The sequence below is a fragment of the Gastrolobium bilobum genome, unplaced genomic scaffold (assembly GCF_033153095.1).
Source record: "Gastrolobium bilobum isolate Gb01-03AN ecotype WA unplaced genomic scaffold, APGP_CSIRO_Gbil_v1 utg9841, whole genome shotgun sequence".
Lineage (NCBI taxonomy): Eukaryota > Viridiplantae > Streptophyta > Magnoliopsida > Fabales > Fabaceae > Gastrolobium > Gastrolobium bilobum.
The window spans coordinates 270,131-285,792 of record NW_026898136.1 but is presented as its reverse complement, the minus strand read 5'-3'; the positions used below and the strand labels follow the sequence as shown (position 1 = coordinate 285,792).

Sequence of the window (15,662 nt, the reverse complement as noted above, 5' to 3'; positions counted from 1 at the left end):
AGTATGGAAAAAGAGAAGAAATTAATAGAAACTGTTTTAATAGCTGAATCTTTACAGATAAAAAAGGGGGAAATGTCCTTCAACTTTTTCTTCCAAGGCTCTGTTTTTTCAATGCTAACCACTCTCCTTTCCACCTTTCCTCTTATATAAGCTAAATTCCTATCCTTCCAAGTTCCAACCTCTCTAACCAACTGTTTTAACTAATTATGATACTTTACTGCAATTAGCTTGTAACTAACTGTTGTTATTTTGCAATCTCTATCATACTGTGGCATTATTATGTTCCAGATTTTCACGTGTAATACAATTTTACAATTCTAACTTCCCGGGATTGTCTCACTTTTGGGCTTCTGATAGTAGGATTGTTTTGGAGGTTGGTAATAAAAATTATATTTTTTGGTTTTCTCAGTGGCGTAGAAAGTTTTGTCACATATTTGTTTGAATTTTACATTCGTCTTGAAGAGTATTCAATTTGTAAAATACAGTGGATTACCTTTTCTTTATGACTAAAAATGTAATTTGGGGGAAATCCTTTAACATCAAAACAAACCAAGATTTTTTTAAAAAAAAGGCTCAGCATACTTGGCATAGGCGTTAACCAGGGCTCCACAGTTGCATTTACTAACAAATCATAGACGTTAACCATTCTTACCATACAGTTGTTCGACAAAATAAAAAGGCGAGAGAACTCTTGTTACTAATTATTCACTGCACTAAATAATTTATATTTTAGCAATTTCCTTTGTCAAGAATCAGATGTTAAAACCAGTGAGGGGCATGCTGCTACCTTTGCTGGCAATCCTTGTATTATATAGGCACAGAAACCAATCAAAAATTATATATCAGTGTTCAACCATCTTTCCTCAAATTTGATGACTTGATGGAAGACTTGTGAACTCTTTGGATGGGGTAGTAGCAGAGCTCATCATCACCTTTGGACTGCAAACACGTCTAAACTCACCCCGGCTTCTAGTTATTATTCCATCAAGAATCTCTCCATCATCTGCAAAGGAAGTTGTACTGCTCAAGTCCCTTTCCTGCATAAACACAGCAAGCATGGAAGACAGAAGAAACCTAAGTTGTGCATCAACCTAAAAGTAGTTATGCCAATAGCAAGAAAAAAAATAAAAAGCTTTGTACAATTAGCATATTCTTAAGAAACCTAAATCATTAAAAAACTTAGTGCAACTACTGATATCGGTGTCATTTATGTTCATGCAATTCCATGACAAAGAGGCATAAATAGTTTGAATGCATTCATCCATTTCCTTCTGCCAAGAGACGAAGCCCTAGGAATGTAGCTAAATAAAAAGGTGAACTTTGCTCTGGTATTGAAGACTTACAGTAGCTAGGTTCAATGGTAAAGCTGGTACTTCTTCATATTCTGCAGCATCTAAATCTTGAAGATGTGCCCCTTTGAAAAACTTGGGCAGAATGTATTGTCTTACAGGAACCAGAAGCATGATCATCAATGGGAATAGAACCCCAGCTAATGGAACCCAAGTAATACCAAAACAAACAAGCAAGTAAGCAGTCTGGAAGAGTGTAAACGCTGCAATTGTCTTGAAAGGTACGGTTTCCACATAAGTTGCATGGCACTCCTCCAGAACTCTTTATAATTATTTTAAGACACCATTAAAAAAAAAAAAAAAGCAGCAGCAAGTCAGTAAATGCAACTCATTAAATTTTCTGGAGAAGAGAAAACATAAACAGACAGGAAATGATGTTAAGACAATACTTGTATCTTCTGCTTGGAGCAGTAATAGTTAACAAAATCCGTTCCCAGAACTGGTTGCCAGGTAAGTTTTCAATGGCCATGAAAGCAAAATAGCCCCAGAGTACAGAAGTTGGAATCATTTTCAGGAAAGGCATTGCTGCTACACATCCTCCTACCATTAAAGATTGGAGCAAGTTGCTCACTCGTTGTTCTTTAACCTCAACAGGCAATAAGTCATCAATTTCCTTCTCAACATCAAATATTGACTCATCAACTGGAGCATTTATATTTCCCATGCTTGATGCCAATTGAATAGTTGACTCTTTCATTTCTTTTAATCCCTGTCAAAACAAGTTTAGTCAAGGTCGGATGATAATATGGTATGCTACTTCCTGTATGGACAAGAGACTATCAGAATAAAGTTCAGTTTGTTAAAACATTAAAACATGACATGATGAAAGATTCTATTGCATCACTCCTAGAATAGGGCACTTCCAAAACACAAAGCATAACTTAGGAATTAAATGCCTGAAAATTTTTTATCAACTTAAATTTGTCCAGTATTGAAGAGTAGTCATGCCATATAGGTGAAAGGGAGAAGAAATGAGAGTGATAAAAAATCCACAACCCCACATACCCGAGAAGAAGGTTCCTGGTGAGTTAGAGGGGTTTGCATCTGCCAGTAAGCATCTTGCATACTTCCATATACTTGACCCAAGCTTTCTTGCTTTCTCATACAACTTCGAGCGGTTGCAACCAGCCGGTTTCTAAGTAACTGCAAATCACCCAAATACAAGGATGATATTACATTGCAGTATTGCACATGTAATTAGTATGTATTCTGTTTCCACTTTCTAGGGTATTGGCAACATTTACCACATTAAAGCTCTATAAAACAAGAAAACAGGAAACCTGCATTTGTAATTACTATATCTACCTGATGCTTCAGTGTAGCTAAACTTTTGGTATGCATTGGAGATTGTGGAATGACACCATTTGATGGGGGAATTCCAATTAGACCACATAATATAACCTGTCATACATTCAACACATCAAATATGTCAAAACTACTATCACATTGGACAGATCATGAAACCACACTCCATCTCAAATTGCAAATGAAAAACAAAGAGCATTAGGCAAAAGGCAAAGAGCCAAAGGAATTTCACATAAAGCAAGCGATCAAATACAGCAAGGGAGGATCACGTACCATGAATCCCAAAAGAAGTAAATCATAATGGAAGGAAGGTGGTTTTCTTAAATTGAACTCTTTCTGCTGAGCAAGCTGAGATGCCACACTATGGTCAAAATAATAAAGCACAGCAATCATTGTCGCCGGAATAAATGCTCCAATAATATAGAGAACTGGCACATTCAGCATGTCCTGTCAGTGTTTGTGAATATATTTCATGAGAAATTTCCATGAAAGTACAGAGAATATAAAAATGAAAGAGAATTTTAATCATCATATATCCTAACAATAAAATAATTTCGACTTATTAACTAGCCATGCCTTTATGACAGTCCAGTTTTCAAATGCACCAGGGGACCATGGATTTGGACTGAAGAGGCGCCTAGGGATTCCTTTTGGAATACTTCCAGCTGGTATATATGAAGCAGCAGTCCATAATAGAACCATCAATGGGACACCATAATCTGCTATGAAGCCCCGTAAACATCCTGTGATAAGGGGAAAATAAATCTAAGAACTACCCAAAAATATAATGAAAGGACTTGGTCAAAAGATGAGTTGAAAGTATATATTTTCAGTTATTTTGAAGTAAAAAGCAAATCCTTAGTCCATGTTGATCAGATTTAATCTCACTTCCAAATCCAATGTAAATTTGGTGGGTCTATAGAAATTCATAAAGCTGACATATTATGGGTTTAAGCCTTTCTTCATGGATCAAAGAGAAGTCATCTTACAAAATCAATTTTAAGAGTTGCAACAAATATTTCATCTAGGCAGAAGTTTGTATCTTTCGAAGTTCTAAAGCTTTAAAGACAATTTTTGGAATGTTCTTCAGGCAGTGTTCAATTTACAGATCACTAAGTCCAGTTAGTAACATCAAAAGCAACACTTTCCTAGCTGAAATCCATGACCCCACAACAACATTGTTCCTACTGCAGCTGTTCTCTTTTAAGGCCAGCTTTTCTGTTATTTTAAAGTATTTTTGTCACAAAGGAGGCCTTACACAGACCTGAGAAAGGAGGAAGCAAAAGGGGATGGAGCAGGGATCAAATCAAATCCATGACTTCAAGCACATCGCTGTAAAGACCATAGTTGGAGCCATGTAAGTTATTACTAATTAGCTTATTGGCTTCTGGTATACTTGTTTCAAAAAATTAAAAATGTATATCATAATGGAGGAACTTAGTATTTGTGAAACTTTTGTCAACAATCAGCCAATTACTATAAGGAAAAGAAAATTTTATGCTTTCTTACTTGTTGTCATGTTGATGATGCAAATGTACATGTGATTTGAAACCTCTGTAAAATTTCACAAGTCATACCTGATCCATATCGCCAAGACCTTGCTTTTCGGCTTCTCAATGCTGTTAGCAGAAGGCCAAAGGACAGAATCAAAGCAAACATGCCATTTCCAAATCTCCATGAAGATTGAAACTCAGTTGATGTTAGGTTTGCCCTCTCGGGTATATGAAACTCATTAATGAGTCCCTGTTAAACCCAATTAGAAAGCATCTTTATCAGTTGAATTAATTGCCATCCAATATTATATCATAAATCATCTTAAAAATTTTCATTACTTCATGCTACAACCACATAATCATTTGTGCTAAAAAAACTCATTGAGTCAATATTACTGTCAGATAGAACATAAAGATGCCTCTTACTTTAATAGCCTCTTGCATGAAGAGCATTGCAATAAGAAGGCCGAATAGTTCCCCTGCTAGGCGAGTGAACCTGTTGATGATGGAGCAAGCTCCTAAGATAGCAAGTAGGAACAACAAGAGGGCAGTCCACATGCACACCCTGCCCATCAATAAATTCACGAGGCAAATAAGTTTCTTATTAAAGGCAACTTGCAGACAATAACTTGTCATAAAAATTAAAGCCAAGAACATAAATGACTACATGGATATACCATCCAGTCCACGCTAGAAAGAGCTTCGAACCCAAATCTGGTCTATTTTTCGCGAAGTTGAACATGAATGTATACATTATTACAGTTGGTTCTGCTACTCCAAGAATCAACAAAGGCTGGCCTCCTATAATAGAGTGTATAATTCCACACAATGCAGTAGATGCTAATGTTTGCACTGCAGTGAGTACTCCATCTGGAAATTGTTGGAACACAATACATCAAATTTGAGGTGCACTAAATCACTATCTCTGCATTTATCTAATCATAAACAAGACTCCATTCAAGGATAAAACCAAAAAAACTTACGGGATATGAGTAACAAGAAGTAAAGTACCTGTATCTCTTTCCAATTGTTCTCCAAATGAAATAACTGGAATTGCTGATGCAAAAAATATATATGTTGTAGGGGCTAAGATCCTAAGAAACAGCAGTTTTAAGTACCAAGTTAACCTTCCAATCGAAAGAAAATGTATGAAATTAACACAGCCAAAAGTGTATTAACTGATAATCTTAATTAAAGGATTACCAACTGAACAAAAAGAAAAGCTTTCTATCTTCATTAAAGTATATGTCATGGCATCAAAGTTCACTACCCCAATTCTAATAAAATAAGTGAGTGTTTTTTGCGACATAGGAAAGATGTACCTGAAGCCTGCGGTGAGACCACCAATCCAGTCTTGCTTGTAACATACCAATCTCCGTTTAAGATCATTTTTAATTCCACGAAATGGAACAAATGTCTCTTCCATAATTTCTTAACCAGGAGTTATGGCCAAACAACAAAACTTTAGCAGGATTTAAAATTTCTTTGATGCTTCAACAACAGTACATAGTAGCAGAGAAGTACTGTACTTAATCAATTAATCTTGGCTGTTATCAATGCAAGTTCTATGAGCAACAGAGGAATTAAGAACAATAATTACACTTCTATGGTAAAATAAGCAAGCAACTAGACATCATTGTATTTTATAAGATAAAAACCCCTTAAATAGAACCCCAACAGCAACAGATTTACTTCATCTAGCCTAATGAAATATGACATAAACTTTGGAAGTTACAAGGAATAGACCAAGCTTCAAAACCCAGTTGGAGTCTGCATAACTGAATGATCAAAATGACAAAGGATGGGATGATTAAGCAGAAAAAATAGGAACTTTCACAATATAAGGAGACAGAAAGATTGAGGGGGGAAATCCAAATACATTAACAAAGCCTTGAATGAAAAGTACATAGATGACAATGAGAGTAAAAACTCAAAAGGGAACTAACGAAACGTTGTAGTCATTGCAAAAGAGCAAACTTTGCACAAAAAGGAAAACTAGTGTTAAAAATGAAAGGAGAAAAAAGTGGGGTTAAGGAAAAGGAATGCAGAGAAGCCCAGAAAAGCCAACAATAAAACAACTAAGGTTTTAATGGGTATTTATTTAGAAGGAGGGGATTTTTGCTGCAAATGAAAGTGAAGGGAGAAAGAGAGAAGTGTTGGAAATGTGTGTGTCTCTCTCTCTATATGGTTTTGGGTGAAAGTTGGAGAAAAATGCGGTAAAGGTTTTGGTAAATGTTTCCATTTCAAAAGACATGACATGATTAGGAGAGACTACTACTACTACTAGTCATATATTTTGCCAGTTTATGACAAGCTGGCTCGGAAAGAAATATCTCACTCCTTCTAACTCCCCACCTTCTCAACACACACATATTACGCTATACAGACTACAGTGATGAAGTTTATATTTGTTTACCAATTTTTTTTTTTTTGAGAAATACTACTCTCACCTTACATAAGATAGTTATCTTATTTTCTCTCACTTCGAAAATCGTACCCCTCTTTTTTCTTTTTCTTTTTCTTTTTTGCTTTTAAATGGTGGACCGTACTTGGATTCTCTCTGTTACTCTCGTGTAACATGCGAGTAATATTCTCATTTTTTTTACCAATTATTATATGGAAAAGTTATATTTACAAATTTTTTTGTTTATAAATTTTTACAAATTATCGATCATAATACAATCAAGAGTGTATAACCACTTATATTTAGTGTAATTTGTAAAAAAAAAAATTATAAACATATCATTTCTCTTCTTACCTAGCACATATTATTTGAGCATGAATTACTCATAGTAGATAATCTCCTTATATAATAGTATAGTTTCATAATATAGTATGGGGAAAATATTTTTCATTTTAAAGAATACTTTGTGTCATTTTAAGTGAAATTATTGTGTTGTAGTGCATATTTAATAATTTTTTATATTTTTGCTCCTCCTATTTTTGTGGAGTAAAGAGAAAGTTAGGGAACGTTTGTTACCCAGATTATATTGGAATTCCTTGGAAAGATTGATAGAGAGAATTAGAATGTCATGTTTGGTACCAATAAATGCAAATCTTTCCCCAATAAAAGTTTGCTTGGTTTTTGTTACTAGCGTTTGGTAGAGGAGAAATTTTTTTTTGTTCGGGAATCTCAATTTTTAAAAATATGATTTTTACATTCAATTTACGATAATATCTGAAATTTAAAAATTCAGAAAATTTTAATTTCCCGGAAATCCTCAAGAATCCCGCCTACCAAACGTAGAAAATCTATAGATTAGGTGGTATAATTTTTTGCATGGGGAAGTAAAAAGCAACCAAAATAATATTGACCAAATTAACCCTACTTTTTGTGTACTAATTTTGAATGAAAAAGTAAAAGTTGGGTTTCACCAAAAAAAAAAAAAGAAGTAAAAGTGGGGTTATGTTTGTAAAATAACCTCATATTCCTACTACTATTTCACAATCAACCAAACATCAACTCAGTAAACTTAATCAAATATTCCCGGGACAAATTTTGGTTAACCAAACATATTTTTGTAACTTATTCAGAAAAAAATATTTCTCATCACATTCCGACAAAATTGTTTTCTCGGTAAATTTTTATTTTCTCCTGTACTAAATACCCCCTTAGAGTATTATGGAGGAGAGAGAAAGTTAAAAACTACCAAAACACAATAGTTTCATAAGGAAAAAAAGGTTTGTGTTTTAAAAAAAACACAAACTTGTGTCCTTTTAGAGCATGTTTGGATTCTCTCTTTTTTAAGTTATAAGCTACTTATAAGCTAAAGCTAACAAAAAGAGCTTAAAAAAAAGCTAAAAGTTGTTTGATAATTACATAATTTTTTAGCTTAAAAGCACATATTTTAAGAAAACTATCTCTTTATATCTTTATAGCTCTTCATTTTTTTTTTAAAAGCACACAATTCACGAAAAGCATATAAGAGCATAAAAAAAGCTCCTCCTAGAAGCTTTTAGTTTTTAACTTTTTTCTTCGTTATAAAAAAAAGAGCTTTTCATTATAAGAGCTTTTCTCAAAACCTATTTGGCCTAGCTTATGCTTATAAGTGACTTCTAACTAAAAAAAAAGAAAGGATCCAAACAGGCACTTAATGTTTGACACTATGTCTTACCAGTACCAGTAAGACAACTATAATATGAAAAGTAATTTTTTTTTCTGCGTCTTCAGTCACTTAACCTGACATGGAGAGAGAAAAAAAAGTAATTTTTATATTATAACTATATTTTACAGGTAAGATAGTGTTAAAAATTAAAAATACATAATTTGTGTCCTTTAAAAGGACATACAATTAACCTTTTATTTAAAATGACAAAAAATTGTGTCATTTAAAATAATAAAAACTTTTCTCATATATTAAAGAACACAATTTCGTGTCATTTTAAATGAAACAATAGTATTTTGATATATATTTATGGGTAATATATTGGTCATGTATCAGGAAAACACAAAAATTTCCTACACACACGAATTGGGAGAGAGAAACAAATGTAATGTGAGAGAAACAAGTTTTAATGGGAGAGAGAAACAAATGTAACGTGAGAAAAACAAGTTTTAATGGTCCCCACATCAATTCTTGTGTGTGCAGTAAAACTTTTTGTTTTCCTGTTATATAACCAATATATTATCCTATATTTATTCGCCTTTTGCATTCTCTCCTCCACAAAATTAGAAGGAGAGAGAGCAAGAATATAACAAAGAAGAAAGAAAAAACAACAACAAATATATACCAAAATATTATGTGAACAATCGAACATGGGTAGATAATAACCAATAATATAGATGATAACCAACAATCGGATATATATGGGAAGGTTATATTTATAAATTTTTTGTTTACAAACTCTTACAAACTACACTAAGTATGACCGGTCATGCTTCAATCAAGAGTGTATGACTGGTCATACTTAGTGTAATTTATAAAAAAAAATTGTATACTTCCCCATATATATATGAAAAAAATATTTCTACAGTCACTTTAGATAAGGTTATCTACAGCTACCATTTACAACTATGTTCTCTCGGGAGAACATAGTTATAACATTAAAGTTGTTTTTTTTTCTCTCTTCACGTCAACAAATAAGATTTGAAAAGTAACTGAGGAGAGAAAAAAAAAGTAATTTTAATGTTATAACTATGTTCTCTCGAGAGAATATAGCTATAAATGGTAGTTGTAGATAACCTTATCTAAAGTGGCTCATATATATATATATATATATATATATATATCTTATGGTATCTAGAGAACAAATTCATATCCATTAGGTTCATCTGTTCTGGATTACTTTAATATCCATATGCATATATATAAAAGTGGTTTTGCGCCAAGTTCCATCAATGAAAATGGGAATAATGTCAATTTGTGAGAAAAGATCTTGAATATACCATTAGGTATAGTGGTATACAAGTTGATACATTTCATATCGTATAAAGATTTCATGCATAGATTCTGAAAATTATTACATAATAACCAGTAGTTCGGCTATAAATTTATAGGAAATAATAGTCTCATGTTGCATAAGAGAATTATTTTATATTATACACTCATAAAATTTCATGTCAATTTTTTCTATTTCTTTTTACATTGTGGACTTCACATATTTGTGTCACCCACATGAGAGTATTATATTATGTAACATGAGATTAGTAAACCCCTAAATTTATCTTGTATATTTAATTTCATCTATATTATTGTAGGAATTCCTTCGTTTAGTCACATTTTATTTTAGTTTCAGATATAATTATCATTTAATTAACATTAAATACACAAAAATCTATATAATTAAAAAAAGAACCTTTTACTGATTCATTCTATATGAGTATTCTCTTTTACGTGTGTATTATATATTTTTTTCACGCTATCACATAATAAAATAAATAGCCACGCATTTGAATATTTATTAAAATTAAATAAAGATTACAAGTTATTTTATACACAATTCATAATATTAATTTATTTGTGTAGCTAAAAAATATTTTTTTTCCTGCATTCCATTATTTACTATATTTTTTTTCAATCTTTCATCTCCTTATTTCTCAACCGCCCTCGCAATTTATTGTTTATTTGTTTATAGAAGAAAAAGAAATGTAATGCATGCACATTTGTGCGTCCCTCATTTTTTTATTCATCCTAAGAAACCAGACACATAACAAATGGAAAATTAAATTTTATAATAAGAAAATGTTAAAGGGTAGGGACTCGAGGGAGAATGTCCAAGAGTCTTGAGCAAAGGGAGAATGTTGGCTTTTTATACGTCCAGTTACTTTTAAATAGTAAAAAATTAAAGAAAATTATGTTGCTCGTTTTTTGTATTTTTACATGCTTTATTTTGTTAAATTTGTTTTATCTTCTCAGCGATTTACCAAAAATTACAATATTCTTTTTTGTTTTTGGAAATTACAATATCTTTTCTAGCTTTATAGTGAGATATATTCATAACAAACATTGATATTTTGCTTTAAAAAAAATGAAGAATCATTAGGTTTATGGAATAAAGTGTATACTGCAAAGAATGATTACGAGAATATTTATTGGAAGAATATCATTTTAAAAATAACAAAATGTCCTGAAAGAATAAGATATTGATTGTTATTCCATATTCAATATTCTACTTAATTTATTCTATCAAGTTTGCTTAAAAAATTATTTTATTTAAAACTCAAGTGTGAATAATGAAATTTCATATTGGGTATGAATGAAAAGTGAATGAAGTTACAAACTTAAAAGTTTTAGACATGAGATTAGATTCATTATAAAGGTTGGTTTTTAAGTTCTTTAATTAGACTATTGGAGCATATCTCTCGGGTGCTAGAAATAAACTAATTAGTCTTCCGCATGCAAATAGAATGAAATGTAACTTTCTATTCTATTCTCTTTGGGAATTGTTTTTGTTACGTAACATAACATAAAAGCAAACTTCCTACTCTCACAAAAGGAAGAGAGAGGAGAGAGAATAAGAAAAAGATAAGAAAATTAAAGTGGATCCCATATAAAATTTATGTGTGTAGGAAGATGGTTTTATGTTATGCAACATAATAAAAAGAATCCCCATTCTCTTTTCCTTGATTCTACTTCTTGTATTATAACTAAAAAGCATTTTTTAACTTAACGTCCTATTTTATTCAATTTGTAAATTCAAAAAGTATTTAAAGTTTATTATATTGTGAGAGGTTTATATATGTGTGGTGTGGGATTTAGTTTTCTCTTTCTCTATTTTTTTTCTCATATGAACTTCACATATATGTGTAGAAGATAATTTTATCTCGTATAACATGAGAAATTTTAAAATGCTTGTTAAATATACTAAACATAAATTAAATGGAACACGAATATTATGTTGCATCTTATTTTTAGCATATCTACCAAATCCTATTTAAGTGTGATAATCATATAAATGAGAGAACTAATAAATTTAATATTTTAGAGTTTTAAGTTAAGATACAGCATAAAATTCACTGCTGTAGTTTTACACTTATATAAAAGTCTCCTAACCATTTTATCTTCCACAACTGCCTTAACACGTTTTCCTCTTTAATTATGACTATGTGTTGGGAAAATATCATTTTCATTTCTTTCCTGAATTAATAGTGCATATAATATAAAGCATGCCATAAGCTATCTATTTCGATAACTAAGAATGGAAATCAATTAGTATCTTATTCAATATTCACGAGTTCGGTATACCTTCAGGTTATAATTTGGTTCACCAAAATTAGCGAGAGAAGACAAAGAGACATCAATTATATATGGATTTGTACCTCTTCTCATTTTTCGTATATATTTATAAATTTATATGCGAATATTTATTGAATTTACAGATTATACAGTGAATCATATCACAGAAAAAATAAGTTAAAATACTAAAAGATTCTCATAGCCTCACCACACAAATAGATATTTAGTCATCTTATTTCTTTCCAACATTACAATTATGTTACCGATCATGAACACAAATGAAATATAATTTTGTTACGAATCAAAGCATAAGTTTTATCCATATATAACGAAATATGCAAAATCAAATATTTTTGTAGATCGTAAATTCAATCCAAAAGTTTCACATGATCATAAAGGCTCTTATACCATATAAAATGGCAATTAAACCAAAAAAATTAATTATTAAATGATCCTACATTAATAATTTTTATATCAAACAGTTTTGCATAAATCTTTTTTACATGCTCGCACAAAACTTAATTATCATGCTTAATTTAGCGGAGAACACCAAACCTCAATCAAACACTCTAAGATAGTATATTTATGAATTATTACTCACTTTTTAAATTTCCAATTATTTTTAATTTAAATTCCTCTTAAGTGCCTAAAGGACAAGCCTTTTTTAGTGATTGCATACTTGTTAGATTTCCGGTGACCCTTCTATTCCATTCTCAATTTTGTGTACTCAAACTGTGACACTTGGCTTCAGCGGACCCTAGGACTTAGCTAAGTTAGCTTCATATCTTTAAATTTTCTCCATTATTTCACCTAACCATAGCAATCTTCAATCGTATAAGGGTCCAATAATATTGTTTGGTATAATGACAATCAAATTAATCAAATTGTTGAGACCAACCAAACGTGTCAGAGTTGGTCTAATTTGGGATTTTGCAACAAAAAAAAAAATTAGGCTTGTTGCTATAAATGTTTTTTAATAGAAAGCAACCCAAACCAAATATTCAAATCCTTATCAAAACGATGGCATTTGGTTGCATGTACATATTGTCTTAAAAATATATCAGTACTTTATTCAAACCAACTGAAAGCAATCTAAAATCTAAAGCTAGGCCACCCGTATCCTCACCACAGGGAACAATTAGTTCCATGAACTTTTTGAGACTGGCGTTGATAAATGGCGAGAAAAGAAGGGGGGGAAAAGAGAGAGAGAGAGAGAAATAAAACGAAGGTGGTGATGTATAAGGAATAAGTATATTTAAATTTTAGTATTATTTCTTATACAAAAAAAAAAATTAGTATTATTTAGGAATTATTATGTTGTTTTTGTAATTTTTTATTTAAAAATTTCATTATTTCTAAGAATTTAATTTTTAATAAATGATATGTTCTTTAAAAAAATATAATCATGTTAATATTTTATTTATTTATTTTTATTTGATTAGAATTTCATTTAAAAAAAAAGCATCTTATGTATTTTTTATTTATTTCTCTACCAACTAATTATCAATTAATCGACTAATTTAATTTAAGTCGGACAGAATATACAAACTCCCCTTGAGATATTTAAGTGTCTTATGTTATTTATTTGTGTTATATTATTTTGATCTTTTAGAATAAGGGAAATGTTTTCCCCATGTTGCATTAGATAAATTGTCTCATGCAACACATGAAAAAATGAGTGAGACTTACTAAGAGGAAGAGAGAGAAAGAAAAAAATGAGTCCTACTCACTTTTGTGTGTGTTGCATGAAGAATAATCATAATATATTAAGATTTTCGAGAAGCAATAAAAGTTGGGTCCCAGGTTCAAGTACGATGATGTTCGCACTTTTTAACATTGATATTTACAGGCAAAAGTATCTATTATTTGAAAGGATGTAAAGTTGTGTCATTTTAAATGAGAGAAAGAGATAGATAAAGAAGGAGAAAGAGTTGACAAAAAAATATAAAGGTGTGAATTCTACCTTTTTGTGAGAGTAAAATGATATAAATTATGTCAATTAAAAAGACAAACACTTTTCTCTTACACTTGTTTTGAAAGAAAATAAGGAAATTTAGGAAATCTTGTTTAAACACATAAACAAATGCGCAAAAGATTTCTTATTCTCTCTGATCATATTTATTCAAATACTTTAAAATTTAAATAGATAATACAAGTCAATTATAAAAATAACTTTTCCTTAACATTAATTAGGCTCCACTAATAACTATAATTTATCTTTTATCAAAGTTGAAATTCAAATAACAAAACAAACAAAATAATTACTCACTATTTAAAATAACAATAGTAATGTTCTAGTAGACTTGGACAAATAGGTTGTAACACAAATCTTCTTAAGATAATGGAAATGAAACAAATTAATCTTGGAAACTTGGATGGGATATAGCAGTGCTTGGATTACAGGTATATTTCTTGATTGTCTATTTATTAAAATTTTCGTGCATTGCAGTTGTAGTTCCTTATTTGCAAATACTTTATTGCTGTTCCTTCAATTTTGATATCCAATTACAGACAACCATTTTTGGGAATACTTAGTTTTCATATTCCGAAAGAACAATTTATTCTATTTGAGGCTAATCATACAGTTATGATGCGGCAAACGATCTAACACATGCATGAATTTCCATCAATATTTGTCTACATGTAGGAGCGTTTGGTAGAGGAAAAAAAAAATTTATCCGAGAATCTCGATTTTCAAAAATATAATTTTTACATTCAGTTTACGATTATATTCAGAAATTAAAAATTTAGAAAAATTCAGTTTCCGAAAATTTCAAAAATACCACATACCAAAGCAAGGATTCTATATTGGGAGAAAGTATCGTGTTCCACCAAATGGTGATGAACTTTATTGTGAAAGAATCCTACTTAAAGCTACATGTTCTACAAGTAAAGTGACTGATTTCATCAAAAGTAATCCATCTTCAAGTTTCACCCTCAAGAAAATAATCAATGATGTCGAACGTATCAGATCTTCTATGTCTTCTTTACCTAAGTCTGATGTATGTTATCATTATTTATAAATTGATTTTACACTATGACATCAAACTGTTAGTTGTAAATTGCAAGGAAAATACATATCTTACGTAACATAATACAAAACCAATTTCCTATACAAACAAACTTTGGTAGGACCCATCATGAAAAAAAAAATGAAAAACAAAAAAAATGATGACACAATATTCGATGTGTGAGTAGGAATGCTTTTCCATATCATGTTACGTGATAGAAATACTACCCAAATTGTAATAGTATATCTTCATCTATTTTTGGTTTAGAATGGACCCTGTAGTGTTTTATTTAATATGACCACATCACAATCTCAGTCATTCATAGATAAATCAATATTGATAAGTGATAAGAAATAGAAAATAGGGTTCGTTTTTTCTGCAGTTACTGCAGATATATCTGCAGTAAGTTCAATACGATGTCTTTTTGGGCGAAAATTATGGTGTTTTATAATTTTAATTTATTTCAGGATTATTATAATCTTTATAATTATTTTTTTAATTTTTTAATCCCAAAACGACGTCGTTTTGGGAGCAAATGCAGATAACTTATCTACAGTAACTGTAAAAATATTTTTCTTGTAGAAAATATGAGGATAAAGAATAATAAAATAACCATTGGCTGATATAGACAGTATAAGTTAAAAAAAAATAATTATATATTTTGTGTCAACTTCTTGTTATATAACAAACTAAAATTTAATTTTGTTGAATAATACATATTGATGCTTCCTTTTACTCAGGAATCCGCCTTTGATGGTTCAGTGACTAACCTTTCTTCAATAGCAGTTGGAAAAACGACTATTCAAATGGTAAGTAACAGTAATATAG

General features: G+C 30.7%; 1 protein-coding gene across 1 annotated transcript; it reads right to left on the bottom strand.

Annotated features, from left to right (window-relative positions):
• Positions 1–851: 851 nt before the first annotated feature.
• LOC133313149 (boron transporter 1-like) lies at positions 852–5,607 on the bottom strand. The gene is made up of 12 exons (XM_061514474.1): positions 5,470–5,607; positions 5,159–5,241; positions 4,825–5,017; positions 4,574–4,712; positions 4,232–4,397; positions 3,231–3,397; positions 2,928–3,101; positions 2,655–2,750; positions 2,355–2,492; positions 1,739–2,058; positions 1,344–1,611; positions 852–1,037 (listed from the first exon to the last, which is right to left on the bottom strand). The coding sequence occupies exons 1-12, from the start codon at positions 5,571–5,573 to the stop codon at positions 864–866; spliced, it is 2,022 nt and encodes a 673-aa protein (XP_061370458.1). The 5' UTR covers positions 5,574–5,607; the 3' UTR covers positions 852–863.
• Positions 5,608–15,662: the final 10,055 nt, after the last annotated feature.